Source organism: Mobula hypostoma, chromosome 13 (genome assembly GCF_963921235.1).
Source record: "Mobula hypostoma chromosome 13, sMobHyp1.1, whole genome shotgun sequence".
Lineage (NCBI taxonomy): Eukaryota > Metazoa > Chordata > Chondrichthyes > Myliobatiformes > Myliobatidae > Mobula > Mobula hypostoma.
Window position 1 is genome coordinate 26,130,408 of NC_086109.1, and position 17,233 is coordinate 26,147,640.

At 38.6% G+C, this 17,233-nt stretch overlaps 1 protein-coding gene across 2 annotated transcripts in view; it reads right to left on the reverse strand.

Moving 5' to 3' along the window:
* The window catches only part of LOC134355505 (SRSF protein kinase 1-like), an 80,492-nt gene that overhangs the window by 36,846 nt on the left and 26,413 nt on the right, over positions 1-17,233 (reverse strand). Inside the window, exon 1 of one of the 2 annotated variants that reach the window (XM_063065479.1) lies at positions 2,565-2,723. The exons of the other annotated variant lie outside the window; for it this stretch is intronic. Coding sequence (XP_062921549.1) covers positions 2,565-2,635 — 71 coding nt within the window. The 5' untranslated portion in view covers positions 2,636-2,723. Of the gene's footprint in view, positions 1-2,564; positions 2,724-17,233 lie in introns of those variants that run through there. 2 annotated transcript variants of the gene reach the window in all.

Sequence of the window (17,233 nt, forward strand, 5' to 3'; positions counted from 1 at the left end):
TGGAGCAAACATGTCACAAGATAACAAGTATTGATGAATTGAGCTAGGGAAAAAGCCAATGATGTAACAGATGGAGATGGGATGTCATAGTTACAGAGGACATGTCAAACTTAGCTGTGTCAATGAAATCAAGATTTTGAACAGTCTGGCTCAGTATCAGAAATTTCATGAGATGGAAATGTTTGCCTGGGAACTAAATTTATACAAGATATTAGCTTCAATCCTCCAAATTTTTTTCTGCTTATCTAATTTGGATTCCAGAGAAAATTAAATTGAAAATGAAAATAGTAAAAAAATAGCAGAATGTCCAGATATCTGCAGCCATAATTTTTGTTTAATTATACCAAATCAAAGTAGTTTGCAGGATTCGGTCAGGTTCATCACATGCAAATCCAAACACCAACTAATACTCCGTTCAAAGTAAAACAAACAAAGTAATTACCTTCCAAGGATCAGAAGACAATGATCATGAACAGGAATCCTGGCAAAACTACCTGGCAAGCACGCTTTGACTACTCAATCTACTTGAATACTAGATAAAATTGCATGACTAGTTTACTCCATGCCACACTGCAAAATTATTTTACAAGGGATTCTATACAAAGACTACATTGGCCCTTTTGAATGACTTTCAAACACAAGAAAAATAGTGCATGTCAAAGATTAAGCCAAGTTGTCCATTTTAAAACTGATATTGTCAAATCATGTTTCAGGAGTGAAGGAGCCACTATCAAATCAATTCTGTTATGGACATTTTTTTTGAAAAAAACAAGTCAAGTTCCCCACCATGTAAACCTTTAGTCATATCTTAAAAATTTGATCTTTATTTCATATTCATAAGTCATCATGAAGATTGGGAATTATAAAGCAATTATTACAAAACAGTAATTGCGCAAATTAAGATTTGAATGGACAATTAGCTACTGCCTCAGATACATTCGATCTGTCAGATTGATGACGGTGGTGGCTTAGGGTCATTATATCAAACTTCCCTCCTCCCCACAGCAATCTGCTTTGCTTCCTTAATCCCCATATAGAGACCAACAAGTCTCACCTGCCATTTTCTCTCACAGCACTTGTGCAGTTAAATAAAATCCAATACAATCTTTCAGTATTAGCATGGAGTGGGTATCTGCTGCAAAGATCTTTATTTCTATTTGACGCATATTTTTCTGGATATGGAATGATACTACTGCTGCAGAGAAGCTGGAGGTCTTGATGTTTGCAGATTTAAGACACTATGATTCAGCAGCTGTTGCTCAAAGGATCAATTCTCTTTTTGTGAGTATTGCTCCCAGTGTGCCAACCTATTTTAAAACTATAGACTTTCAATTTTAAATAGGTACTCTTGTAAATGTATTCATCCAATTTCAGACTACAACATTTCAAGTTAAAACTTCTACACTGCAAATTATATTTGAAGCCTCCTATGTGGAGGCCAGGTCTTTGGGTGTATTTAAGGGAGAGATTGATAGGTTCTGTATTGGCCACAGGATCAAAGGTTATGGGACAAGTGCCGGGGAGTGGGGCTGAGGATAGGGAAGAAAAGGATCATCCATGATTGAATGGCAGAGCAGACTCGATGGGCCATATGGCCTAATTCAGCTCCTATGTCTTATGGTCTTACTACATCAAATAATTTAATGTTCACTGTCCTAATTATAGTTAAACAAATGATGTACTTGAACTCAGATTCCAAATTAGCCAGACTACAATATTCTGAAGCAAACATCAGCATACCCCCACCCACCTCCTTACACAGTGACGGAAGTTTTATATCTAGGCCATAACAGACATTTTATATTTTAGTTCAAGGTTGACTGTTCCAACTTTTATCAGGCTAAATGGAGACAAATCAATCTGATTTATAAATTTCCTAACAGCAATGAAGCTTTCACATACCGCTATGCAAGCCCCACCACACCCCTACTTCCCTCCCACATCAATGCATGAAACCAATGACAAGTCCACAAAACAGGTTACATATATACAAACGTTTGTACATACAAACATATATACATACATACACACACACATATATATACATACACACACACATATACTGAATCAGCCAAACAATAGCCAGTAAACTGGAGCAAATAAGCGAATGTTGTATAACTGACTCGTAAAAATGGAGCATTTCCTTGTCAAGACTGCATTCTAGAGGACAAATGCAATAAAAGAAAGCTCACAGCTTTTCTTCAAAATGGGTAAAGGATGAGAAATTCTGGTTACTAAGGTCAGTGCTTACATGGAAATGCAAGTACTTCGTAAAAACACTGCTTTCTCTGCAATGTACATGATTTGAATATCAATTCACTAGCCATGGCAAAAATAAAAGCCAAAAAGACTATTATAACAAGATACACCTGTAAATACTTTTACAACCTGACAGTGGTCATTTTTCATAAAAATCACTCCGTTTACCAGGTAAAACAAAAGCATAATTACACACACAAGTATTCTGTCATATTTAATACTATTATTTGAAAACTAGCTGCACAAGCCAAGGAAAAGCTTGCCATCAAAAGCATTTTTGAAACATAACAAAAGATCCACAATACCTGTTTGAAGCTCTGTTACCCATTGGCAATGGCAGCCCTGAAGTCAAATCAGAGATTTTCTGTAAAGCCATCGACAAAAAATTTCAGCTGCCTTTGCCAGAATACACTGCAGGCAGCGATCAGCCTCCTAGCTGATTGAGAGTCTTCTTACATCACACGCAGGAAATGGTCTACCAGTCTACCACCTAGCTGCAGAAAGACTACACTGCATTGCAGGTGAGCACCTTCCAGTTTAAAAAACATTGTCTTTATGTTCCAGACGCAAATATTGTATGGTTCAATATCATATTAAGGATACTTGATTTACTCTTACTTTGATATTACGAGTGATGTGCAGACCTAAATTCTGCTTCCCACTCCTACCCTTTTTGCAAAAAGGATGGGAGTGGGAAGCAGAGGAACGGTTGGGTGCTTATGTCTTCCAGGTACTCAAAGTCATGCAGTGTAAAGATGACAAGTATGCTAATCGTCAAAGATGGGGATGGGTTGTGAATCTTTAAAGGGTATTATTACTTGTGCTTTTGGGACATTCCTGAACAGGCTGAAATGACAAGGTGCCATTCCAAGGAGGGTCAAGCCAACAACAGCCAATTCACTTCAAGTGGAGAGAGGAAATGAGAATGCAAATATCTAATCAGCCAATCATGAGGCAGCAACTCAATGCACAAAAACAGACATGGCTAAGGAGGTTCCATTGTTGTTCAGAACAAACATCAGAAAGGGGAAAAAATGCAATCTAAGTGACTGACTGTAGAATGATTTTTGGTGCCAGATAGGGTGGTTTGAGTATCTCAAAAACAGCTGATCTAGGATTTTCACAAATAGTATCTGAAGTTTACAGAGAATGATGCAAAAAGCACATCCAGTGAGCAGCAGTTCTATGGATGCAAGTGCCTTGTTAATGAGAGAGATCAGAGGAGAATAGCTAGATCGGTTCAAGCTGACAAGATGCCAATAGTAACTCAAATACTACATCCTACAATAGTGGTGGGCAGAAGAGCATCTCGGAATGCACATCATGTCAAACCTTGAATTGGATGGGCTACAGCAGCAGAAGACTGCACTGGGTTCCACTCTGTCCCATTGAGTGTCATTGATATGCCATGTTTATGCAACAATCTTGATCGCCATTTTTTGCTATTGGGTCCAAGAACTCCTTCAGTCAAGACAATAGCAGTTCTGCAATGATAGTTGTCCAATGATGACAGGGAACTTATGCAGGAGTTTTCTTTTTAAGTGGAAAAGCAATACTCCCAAATTAATGTGTATGGGTACCTTCTACATTTCATAAAGTCATCCTTTATGAGAAACTGCTACAGAGAAAATTAAGTCCACCAAAATGCTTTTTTGGTAAAAAAAATAGTTCTCCATGGAGTTCTAATGCCTTTTGTGACCTTTCTTCAACTGCATGGATAGTCATCATCTGGATAGATAGTACAAGATTTTGGGCTAATGGATTTTCTAAGGAACTACAACACTGCCAATTCACTATTACATATTCTCATACCTCCAGACATACACATCTCCTGACGCTTGCTTCTCAAAATCCATAATCCAAAAGATGACATATTATTCCAATTACCTTAAAATAGCCTTCTGATAAACTGAGACCAAACGTTTCTGAGATTATCCTGTGCTTTTGCAAGTGCGTGAAGGTAACTATTTGCAGTGCTTGAACCCAACTCACCTTGGAAGGCACTGTCTATTTCGCTGGTTTCTTAGACAAGGAATTGAAAACTCAAAACTGAATCAGAATTTATTTAGAACTAAACCTTCAGTTTCAGAACTTAAGTTAATATAAAATGTAACATCAAGGTTTTTTGACAGCTTTGATTCTTGAGCTAATATATAATCTGACCTTCTTTCTACAGAACTGAATCTGAGTTGCTATTGAAGCAAAGTTAACAATTTATATTTTAAGCCATTTGCTACAAGGCATCCCTAGCTAAATATTGATTACTTCTTGCACACCACTTAAGCTTATGGTTCATCAACAATTCTCATTTCGGTCTAATCAATTGATACAGCTAAAGTTGAAAAGTACCAGATTTGCACATTTAATAGATACTGAAAACGGTCAGGACACAAGCTCTAATTGTTAGTGAGGAAGCAAATTCAAATTAGAGGAAAAGATTGCTTCCAAGAGAACCTAAAAAGAATACTTACCTTGGTCTTGTTTTCCAATATTTACCATATTGCAACTCTATCAATCTGTGTCATTAATCTCAAACTCGAAATATAAAGAGTAAAGCATATAAACATGTGAACTAAATACATAAATTTAATTCCGTTTTATATGCACCTCAGAAACATTCACAGGCAAAATAATTTCAAACCACAACAATATAGTCAAAAACCTTTTATAGCAATGGAGCTTACTATGTTATACTAGAATTGATGGATAAAAGTTGTTGGAATACATTTCCTTTATCCCTTACCTGTTGAGAATGAATCTGTACAAGATGAGTTGCAGTCTTAAAAGTACATATTATTTAGTGATACAGTGCAACAAGCCCATGCCACTCAATTATAGCCACGTGGCAAATTAACCTACAAACCCGTAGGTGACACCAGAGCCTCAGAAGAAATCTGCATGGTGACAGGGAGAACTTACAAACTCCTTACTGACAGCAGTAAATTGAACCTCAGCCACTGGCTTCACTACCATATCAGTGCATACATTTTCCACTCACTAATGCATTGATGGGTCATCTTTTGGAGGTTCTAAAGTCCTCAAATACTTCAAGTCAAGTCGCTTTTATTGTCATTTCAACCATAATTGCTGGTACAGTACACAGTAAAAGCAAAACAACGATCCTCCAGGACCATGGTGCTACATGAAACAGCACAAAACTACACCAGACTACGTGAAACAACACAAAACTACATTAGACTTCAGGCCTACATGGGACTACATAAGTGCACAAAACAGTGCAAGACAGTACAATAATTAATAAAGACAATAGGCACAGTAAAGGACAAATTACAACATGATAATAAATGATATAAATGTAAACAATATTTTAGCAGGAATCGAGAAAGAAATGAGCAAAAATTGCAAAGGGAGGGGTGTGTGTGTGTGTGTGTGTGTGTGTGTGTGTGTGTGTGTGTGTGTGTGTGTGTGTGCGTCTCGACTCTGGGAATTGAGGAGTCTAATGGCTTGAGGGAAGAAACTGTTACACAGTCTGGTCCTGACAGCCTGAATGCTTTGGTACCTTTTGCCAGATAGCAGGAGGGAGAAGAGTTTGTATGAGGGGTGCATGGGGTCCTTCACAATACTGTCAGCTTTGCGGATGCAGCATATGGTGTAAATGTCTGTAATGGCGGGAAGAGAGACCCTGATGATTCATTCAGCTGACCTCACTTGGGACCCAATAGCACTTTGAAGATCAGGATATTCTCCTGACCAATATACTCCCTCAGCTAACACTTCAGATTATCTGGTTATTTATCTGTTTGGGTAGGTTGCCAAATTGGCTGATGTTTCCTATAAAATAAAATTCAAAATGCTAAATTACTTGAAGACCACCTTGATTCAAATAAGTGTTTTATTAACAAAAACAATTTTTTCACTAGCAGCCTCAGATGAGCCCAGTTTAAAAATACCCAAGCGAATTTCTGAAAAACACCCAGATGGTTAAGCACACAGCACCAAAACAATCTACAAGTTATTTTAACAAAACAGTGATTTTCAAATTTGTAATGCAAGTCTTCATAGAAAAGCACAAAACAGAGCAACCATTTTTAGCTCACTATGTTTTTGTTGACACTATTACAAGTATCAAATTAATCCCATGATCAAGACCTTTTCTGTATGGCTTTCCTTTAGCTTATTATACAATTTCATTTTCACTATTACAAGTGTCTTGCCATCCTTTCAGGCAGTTTACTTTCAATTATAAATGTAAAAAAATAACTTTATCATGTCACTTTAGGTTCTTTGCCAGTCATTAATCTGCCTCCTCTTATCAGTACTATCATTAAAAAGAGTTTAACAGTTTATTCACTCTATTTATTCTCTTCACTCCACACAACTGAAAGTCATCACCTCTGCCCCTACTTCAATAAACCAATTTCAAGACCCTAAATGACGTACTTATTACAGCACAGGCAGCAGACATTATGATCATACCAGCTTACCTGTCCAAATATTACATTATATTTCTAGAGACCCACAACTTAAGTCTCTTTCACATATCCAACTTTCCTTTTTAGTTCTTTTGCATACACTTCAAAGTAAATTATCAAAGTACATGCATGTCACCATATACAAACGTGAGATGATTGTCTTGCAGGCAAACACAGTAAAGAAATAATAGAATCAATGAAAGAACACACCCAACAGGACAGACAACAATCAAAGTTAAAAAAAAAACCTGTGCAAATACAAACAGAACATGAAATGAAAAAATGAAATAATAATAAATAGGCAATAGAGAACAGAAGTTTTAGACAAGCGGGAAGAAATTAGGGTATCAGTAATAACCCCACACAACCAACACATGTAACTTCAAAACATCAAAACCTGGGTACTGGAGTTAAAGCACCACCATGTTGCACCTACTTAGAGTGTGCTGGCCAGATCTGAACAAGAGACTGCAACTGTGCCTATTCCAGTGATATAAATAAAGTTAACTCTTTGGTTTTGTCCATTATTAAAGCAAGAAAGGTGAATGTATTTTAAAATAATTTAAAATATTATTCTATGTTCTTCAAATATTTGTGTATATTAGGTCTTCTGATCCTACAACCTCTCCAGTTTGCCTACTCCCACAAAAATTCAACAGCAGATGTCACTTCATTGGCTCTTCAGTCAACCCTGGAACATCTGGACAGTGAAGTTGCATACTTCAGGAAGTTCCTCAATTACTACAGCTCAGCATTAAGTACCACCATCCCCTCAAAACTAAGCAAGCTTCAAGGCCTAGGCCTCAATACCTCCTTGTGCAATATTTCCTCACTTGCAGACCCCAGTCAGTTCAGATTGGCATCACGCAACGGTTGGCACAATGCTTTACAGTACAGGTTACCTGGGTTCAACTCCTGCTGCTGCAAGGAATTTGTATGTTCTTCCCGTGGGTTTCATCCCAGAGACCAAACATGTTCCAGTTCGTAGGTTAATTAGTCATTTTAAATTGTTCTGTGGTCAGGCTATGATTAAATTGGGGGTTGCTGGGCAGCATAGCATGAAGGGTAGAAAAGACATTTCAGTGTCTCAATAAATAAGACTTTAAAAAGCATCTCCTCCATAATCACCATCAGCACAGATACATCACAAGGAAGTGTTCTTGGCTCCTAACTCTACTTGCTTTATATTTATGACTGAGAGGCTAAGCATAGCTCCAAAGCCATTTTCAAGTTACTGATAACGCGATTTGTTATTGGCAGAATTAAAGGTGGTGACAAATCAACATAGGAGGGAGATTGAAAATCTGGCTGAGTGGTGCCACAACCACCTCTCACTCAATGTCAGCAAGACCAAGGAGCTGATTATTGACTTCAGGAGGAAGCCAGAGGTCCATAAGCAAACCCTCATCTGAGGATCAGAGGTGGAAAGGGTCAGCAATTTAAAATTTCCCTATGTTATCATTTCAGAAGATCTGTCCTGGGTCCAGCATGCAAGTGCCATTACAAGCAAAGCATGACAGTGTCTCTACTTTCTTGGAAGTTTGAGAAGATTAGGCATTCATCTAAAATCTTGACAAACTTCTACAGATCTGCAATGGAGTGTATATTGGCAGGTCGTATCATGGACTGTTATGGAAACATCAATTCCCTTTTACAGAAAAGCCTAAAATAGTGGATACGGACCAGCACATCACAGGTAAAGCCTGTCCCATCTTTGAGGACATCTACATGGATGCTACTGCAGGAAAGCAGCATCCATCAAGGACCCCAACATCCAGGAACATCCTCTTTTCTCACTGCTGTCATCAGGTACAACAGCCTCAGGATCCACACCAACTGGTTCAGAACAGTTATTACCCTCAACCATCAAGGTCTTGAACCAGAATTTCACTCACCCCATCAATGAACTGTTCCCACAACCTATGGACTCACTTTCAACGACTCTTCATCCCATGTTCTTGATATTTATTGGTTATTTATTTTTATTTCTTTTTGTATTTGCACAGATTGTTGACTTTTGCACATTGAGAGATAATTGAGACATTGAGGCATTGTATGCAGGCAATACTCTTTATCTGTCCTATTGGGTGTGATCTTTCCTTGATTCTATTGTGTTTCTTGTATTTACTGTGAATGCCTGTGAGAAAATGAATCTCAGTTGTATATGGTGACATTTATGTACTTTGATTATCTACATTTTATCTACTTGATAGGTGTCTGTTCTATTCTTCTGACAAAAAAGATCACTTCATAATCTTCAGCACTAAGACTACCTTCTGTCTTCTCAGCTTATTTGCTGATGTGCGTATTAGTTATCCAAGCAAACCTCTGTGCTGAAAACTCATTTATACAAATTAGGGATTTTAACCTGGTCAGTATCACCAGTATTCTCTAGTGCAGATGTTTGAGGGATGAACAACAGAGATCCAAGTAATTCATGATGAATATCTGAATTAGGAAAATTAAAAGATTTAGAAACAGATCTTGGGTTCTCCAAAAAATTATTCAACATTCATTTGAGTCAATCTTTGCACAGCTGCCTGTATTGTTCCACATATTGTTGACTACAGTGTAGCCGTTATCATGATGCTATTACAGCTCAGAGTGGAATTAGTAATTCAATACCAGCATCCTCAGGGTTTCCTCCAGGTGCTCTGGTTTCCTCCCGAAGTCCAAAGTAGTGCAGTTAGTAGGTTAATTAGTCATTGTAAATTGTCCTGTGATTCGGCTAGGGTTAAATTGTGGGTTGCTGGCAGTGCCACTTGAAAGGACCAAAAGGGCCAATTCCACGCAGTATATCAATAAATAAGTCCTCTGTAGACTTGTTACAACAAAACTCACAAGAGAAGCATCCAAATATAACATCAAAATAAATCAAGATTGCACAAGTATTGATGAAATGCTTAGGAAATGTCTTAAAAATGTGGGTTCGTTTTCCAGAAGAAATTTCCCTTAATATACTAGTGATCTAGACCGATAATGGAACAAGTATCAAAATTTAGGGTGTTAAGTGACTCAAGGAAGAAAAAGACAAATGAATGAGGGCAAAAGTGACATGAAAATTAATATGGAGAAATGAAAGTTATACATCAAGTTGGAGGAAATACAAAGATATTGTTTTGAAAGTGAATGGGTTGGTGCTTTTAATAATTGCAAACCAGTTGCAAAAGAAAATCATGAACTTGTAAACAGGCACACATTGCACAAGATATTCAACTTTGTGAATTGAATGCCAATGCTGTGTCCAGTTTATGTTGATAAAGGGTCATAAAGGTTGAGCACGATTTATAAGTAATCTACCAGGCAATATTGAAGATGTAGGCATTTATTATATCAGATACTGAACTCAAAAGACATAATAGAAATACGTAATGTTGATTTAAGAAGCATAATTACAGATTTTACCGAGTTAGTAACTGTACAAATTTCATTTTCTTCAACTACTTGAACAAATAAACGTTAGGTTTTATTTGTGGAATGAAGTATTAGAGCATCAAATACAAAACAAAAAGCTGTACAAGTTCCACGCACTTCCATGTCTGCTAAGTAAAATCAAAATGGTGGTGGTGGTGGGGTGAGGCAAAGCAAAACTGGAGTGCTGCACTGATTTCCATATCATAATGTCCAAGCACCTTTGAACTCAGTCATTCATGCTCAATTTGCAACTGTGTGCGTATGCGCACTCAAAAAAAAAACACCTTCCCATCTCAGTTCTGTGACTGCTCCAATACGAGGGGTGATTGATAAGTTTCTGGCTGAAGGTAGGAGTCAATTTTAGAAAACCTGGCACATTTATTTTTCAAAATAGTCCCCTCTTACATTTACACACTTAGTCCAGTGGTCGTGGAGCATACGGATCCCTTCTTTGTAGAAGTTGGTGTCTTGGACCTCCAGAAAGTGGTCCACAGCAGGGGTGATTGATAAGTTCATGGCCTAAGGTCGAAGGAGATTCAGACCTTGAACATTTTGAACACCTGCCCTGTCATTCCCTCTCAGAACCCAGCACCAACTTCTTCTAAACTCCAGAGAGCTTCTGCCAATCTTAACTATTTGACTATTCCAAACATAACTGGCAAGCTTAAACACAATGAAGTACTGAAATTATGAACCACAGCAATAAGTTTACGATAAACACATTTTACATTCAATTTTATTGCACAATTTTAAATACAGCAAGTGTAAAATTCAATGAAGCTTCACCATTTAAAAAATATTCTTGTTTTACTCACAGAGGAGATTCTGCAGATGCTGGAAAACCAGAGTAACAAACACAAAACATTGGAGGAACACAGCAAGTAGCATCTACAGAAAGGAATGAAGAGTCTGCGATTTGGGCTGAGACCCTTCATTGGGTCAGAAAAGGAAGTGGGAATAAGGTGGGGAGAGGGAAAGGAATACAAGCTAGGTGATAGGTAAAGCCTGGTGAGGAGGAATGTAGGTAGATAGGGGAGAGGAGATGTGGTGAGCAGCTGGGAGGCAATAGGCGGACACATGGATGTGGTCGTGAGTTTCCTCACCCCACCGTCTTATTCTGGCTTCTTCCCCCTTCCTTTCCAGTCCTGGTGGTGGGTCTTTGCCCAAAACATTGACTCTTTATTCCTTTCCATTGATGCTGCCTGACCTGCTGAGTTCCTTCAGCATTCTGTGTGTTGCTCTGGATTTCCAACATTTGCAGTTGGAACTTCAAAGGTCCCCACAAACAACCCCCATCCCCAACAGGGAAGTTAATGTCAGCAAATATTAAAAATGGAGTTCTTGAAAATGTCAAAATAGAAAGCAAATTTCCAAGGTTTATTTTTTACAAATATGATGTATTAAACACAAATTAAAATTAGCAAAACAAGAATTAAATTGCATTTAATATTAACTCTGCTTTTTAGTAAGATTGAACCTCCAATCCAAAGCCAAAGTGGGGCAAGATAAGTACTCAAGTTATATTTAGAAACCTACAAGCTGAATGTGTAATGAGAAGTCCTGAATCTTTGATTGTACCACTTACCACATGCTAAGAGCAATTTACAGTGACCTATTAAGCTGAAAAGTTCAGGCACATATGTTAAGGACATCATTTGGCAGACAAAAATTGAAGAATCCCCTTTATTTGTTATTAGCTTATAAATAACATTTTCTTGATGGCATCCGAGTATTTTCTCAAATAAAGTTTAAAACAGTGGAAAGTAGCATCTTTATTTCAATTAAAATACCAAATAGGACATTACTGAACTAGATTTCATCAACAGCACAACAAATCTCAAGATTGCTGGAGGGTGGCTATTTTCAGAATTCTATAGATTAACAAGTTGACACTGAAATGCACAAACATGAGGTCAAAATTAATTTGATTAATAGAACTTGACTTGGACTTTACATGTACTGAATATGCATCAATACCAATCTCTCCCTCAGGTCAATTCCCATCTGGAAACAAGCAATTCAAAAAAGATGACAATGGCACAGCAAGCAGAGCTGCTGCCTCACAGCATCAGAATTCCAGTTTCAAACCCGCCTATGGGTAGCCTGTTCGTTCTCCTAGTGAACTGCATGGATTTCCTCTGGGTGCTCCGGTTTCCTCTTGTGTCAGAGACATCTGGATTGGTGTATTAACTGGATGCTGTAAATTGCTCCTAGAGTACAGGTGGTTGATAGCTGGTGCAATCTTGGGGGCCTGCTTTCATACCATCTTTCAATAAGATTTTTTATTATGTCTATATCTGTAAAACTGTATCAAAGTAGCAACTATTTAACAGAGTCTGACAGGATATTCCAAGACTGAAAGAATGTTCATGATCATGAAAGAAAGCCAGTGACAAAAGAGAGGGGCTAACTAAAAGACAAAACATATCAGCCCAATCTCACTCAAAGGCAGTTGGGGAGGGGGAGGGAAAGAAAGATGCAGAGGAAATAAATTAATATTGCCAAAAGCAAACAGAAAGGTCAAGTCATCAAGTGAAAGGAAGTAGGCCTCAAACCTCAGAACTATCGTCTGAAAGTTAATGTATGTTAAGGTAGCATAGCAGTTAGTGCAGCACATTACATCACCAGATGCAAGATCAAGGTTCAATTCCCACTACTGTCATAAGAAGTGTGCATGTTTTCCCTGTGATTGCATGGATTTCCTCCAAGTGTTCAGATTTCTTCCCACGTTCTCAAGATGTACAGTTAGGGTGAGTTGTGGGTATGCAATGTTGGCAGCAGAAGCGTGGAGACATTTGCAGACATCCCCATAATCCTGGCAAATGATGCATTTCACAATGTTTCAGTGTACATGTGACAAATAAAGCTAATAAAGGATCTAGTGCTCTCCCAGCATATATGAAGAATACACTCTTCTCAGGCTTCCAGCCAGGTACAGGTATCAATTATGACTGACATTTTGACTATAGTCTCTGCCATCTTCATCAGGAATTATGTCTGAGCATGTCTAGTCCAGTGGTATTTATAGTCCTGTACTCTGTCTCTCCTGATTGGTTAGTCCTCATCCAATCAGGTTTCCTTTCTCCCACCTTGTTTACCATCGAATTCCAGTTCTAAAAGAAAGACTCGTCTGTTAAAATTTTTTTCATCCAGTTTTATTTCAATGGCTTCCTTTACCAGGCGGTCCCAAAAGCCATTGGCAGAAACCCGATTGGATGAGGACTAAACAATCAGGAAGCACGGACTTTGGGGGTACAAATACCACTGGACGAGACATGCTCAGCCATCATCCCTGATGGCGGCGTTTGTTAGCAAAATGTCGGTTATAATCAATACCTGTACCTGGCTGAAAGCCCAAGAGGGTTTATTTGAAATCTTTGCATTTAAAACTAACCGATTATAAAATTGAAAAGTGACATAAGGTGAGCTTGAGATATTAAAACAAAACTTAAGGATTATGAACTTCAAAATATTCTAAGAGAATAGTTCATGTATATTTAAATATTTTGACAAATTGCAAAGCAATGTGATTTCAGGAAGGTTGTTTGGTAACTAATCAAAAACTTTCCACAATTCATTGGCCCTTAAATGGCTCAGCTTTGACTTCTGCTGATCACAAAATTATCACTTTATTAATTCTATTGTTTTGGATCTTGGTGTCAAAGGAAAGGCTTTGTCTTCTTCAGTTTACGAAGACCAGATTTATGTGCAGTTTTTAGATACAAAGCAGCATTTGAGAGAGAGCGCAATGGATTTGACAGCTAGAGAGGTATCTTCTACCGTGTGGCAACTTGGTTCATTGCCACCTTTATGACTTGTGAAATGTTCTCAGGAACTGAACCCAATATAACCTGATAGAAATACTGCCCGAGACAGGAGATGAGCCATATCCTTACACCTGCTATGAAGGATCTTCAATATTGTCTGGACGTAACTTGGATGGGAAGCATGTACCTTTTTCACTTATTAGAAGTACATTTGTTCAGCCAAGTCAGGAGTATTCCATAATGTTCCTTACTTGTGCTTTAGAGATGGATACACAATGGATGTCAGAATGAGCCACTAATTATAATACCCAGCTTCTAGACCATTCACGTGGGTTTCTTGTGCACGAGTACAACATAACATTGGATAGCCTGATGGAACAGCTGTTCATTTTCTGCCTGATGTTCTCCAGAGAATGAGTTGTCAGCTCAACACAAAAGATCAAGTCTCAAACACAAGTGTACACGTCTTTTGACCTGGATGAGTTTTTCTTCCTCTTCTCCTGTGATAAACAAACTTAAACTTCAGTGGTTCAATGGGTAGTGAACACAGACAGAAAAATTGAGAAATATCTGGGCTAGTTCACAGAAATGGCTGTAAGAGAATTTGTAGCAAAAATTCTTTGCAGTTGAGCTGAAGGATTCAACTCCTTGAGTTTAATGCTCAAGTTCATCTAACTGCCTTTTGAGTGGCATTTTCTTTATTTTTCTTTCCTTTTTTGTGCATACATTCTACTTGTCATTAAGACCATAAGACATAGGAGCAGAATTAGGCCATTTGGCCCATCAAGTCACTTCTGCCATTCAATCATGGCTGATCCTTTTTTCCCCTCCTCAGCCTTCTCCCCATAAACCATGATATTGTGTCTAATCAAAAAACTGTCAAGCTCTGCCTTAAATATACTCAATGACCTGGCCTCCACAGCTCCCTGTGGTAATAAATTCCACAAACTCGTCACCCTCTGGCTAAAGAAATGGACACCCCTTATCCTGAGGTGTGCCCTCTTGTCCTAGACTCACCCACCACGGGCAACATCTCTTCCATATCCACTCTATCCAGCCTTTCAACATTCAATAGTTTTCAGTGAGTTCCTCCCCACCCCATCCTAAATTCCACAACTACCAAACATGATAACCCTTTCATTCCTGGAATCACTGTGAAGCTCATCTGAACCCTCTCCAATGCCAGCACATCTTTGATGAGGAGTCCAAAACTGTTCACAATACTCAAGGTGAGGCCTCAGCAGTGCCTTATGAAGACTCAGCATCATATCCCTACTCTTGTATTCTAGACCTCTTGAAATGAATGCTAACATTGCATTTGCTTTCCTCAACAGCAACTGAACTTGCAAGTTAATTTTTAGGGTATTCTGCACAAGGACTCCGAAGTCCCTTTGCATCTCAGATTCTTGGATTTTCTCCCCATTTAGAAAGTAGTCTGCACATTTATTTCTACTACCAACGTGCATGACCAAGCATATTTTCAACGTTGCATTTCATTTGCCACTCTCTTCCCATTCTCCTAATCTATCCAAGTCCCTCTGCAGCCTATCCATTTCCTCAACACTACCTGCCCCTCCACCAATCTTCATATCATCTGCAAACTTGGCAGCAAAGATATCTATTCCATCATCTAAATCATTGATATACAGCATAAAAAGTGGTCCCAACACCAAACCCCCACGGAACACCATGAGTCACTGCTAGCCAACCAGAAAAGAATCCTTTTATTCCCACTCACTGCCTCCTACCATTTAGACAATGCTCTAACCATGCTAGTAACTTGGTAAGCAGCCTCATGTGTGGCACCTTGTCAAAGGCCTTCTGAAAGCAAATACACAACATCCACTACATCCCCTTTATCTATCCTAAAGATCTCCTCAAAGAATTCCAACAGGTTTGTCATGCAAGAATTCCCCTTAAGGAAAGCATACTGACTTTGTCCCATCTTTTCCTGTGTCACCAAGTACTCCATAACCTCATCCTTAACAACTGACCCCAACATCTTCCCAACCACTGAAGTCAAGCTAACAGGTCTATAATTTCCTTTCTGCTGCCTCCCTCCTTTCTTAGAGTGGAATGACATTTGCAATTTTCCAGTCCTCTGGCACTATGCCAGAGTCCAATGATTTTTGAAAGATCATTACTAATGCCTCTACAATCTCTAGTGCTCTTTCAGAACCCTAGGGGGCAATTCATCTGGTCTGGGTGACTTGCGTCCTTCAGCTTTTTGCACACCTTCTCCCTTGTAATAGTAACTGCACTCACCTCTCTCCCCTCATACCTTCCAACAGCTGGTTTAATATTGATTTTATAAAAAAGTGATAGTTCACCACTCCAAACGATCCAAATGACAATAGTTAGAAGTTTATTATTAATCAACCAGAGATCATCTAAAGCCTTGACAGGAGAGATCCATCCGTAACCACAGCTCATTGGCAGCAGAGCCCTCCATATCTCTAGCCAGACCACTGCAGCAAATCTCAGGTAATTAATACAACCCACCAGAAGCCCTGGGTGAAATTAATCAACCCCAAGTAATAATGCACACTACTTCATTACAACTTTGCCTATCAGGCGAGAGAAAGAGGATTCAATTTCATGAAGATGAGTTTTTAATAAGTTCTATCAATAATGCAAGGCAACCACAGCTTAATGAGGTGCAAACAGCTGCTAAACAGCCAAAAATAGCCAGCCCACTTAAAACCGCCTAAGCTGCAACCTTTAATTCATGTAGACAGTAATGTAACAAGGCTAGCACTTCTTCACACACAAGCAGCTGTCTGAGTTTAGCAGGTCAATACAAAGTAATGAGGATTGTATCAATTAGTTGGCAGACCAGACTGAAGTTCACTGCTAAAACTGTTGCAATAAAAGGTCGTGGGAAGGATAGGGTTAGCTCAACTTACTTGTGTTTTTGCCCTTCCCTTTATTTTATGAAAATTTCAGAATTATACCTTTTGGCTTTGTGCACTATAACAATTTGAAGAGCAAAGGAGGAGTTTTCTCTGGAGTCTTAGCTAATTATTTATCTTTCAACTAATATCACACTAAATTGTCTCGTCTCATTGCTGTATGTAGGACAATTTAAATGAAAATTACCAGTGCCAGGAACGACGGCTTAACAATCAGCAAAAAAAAAACAAATGGGAAGGAGTAAGGTTTTCAATGTATATTGATTAATTATGGTGCAAAATTTCCTACTGAGGCAAAGACCTCGTTGAAAGAAATAAAGCTGCTTGCTAAGTCAGAAGTGAGGAGTAACAGGAAAGATTTTTCAGTAAAGGGCTAAACAAACATTGGACCCAGGAAGAGAATGGAGATGGTGGGGGGGGGGGGGGAAGAGACGACTTCAAGTGGAAA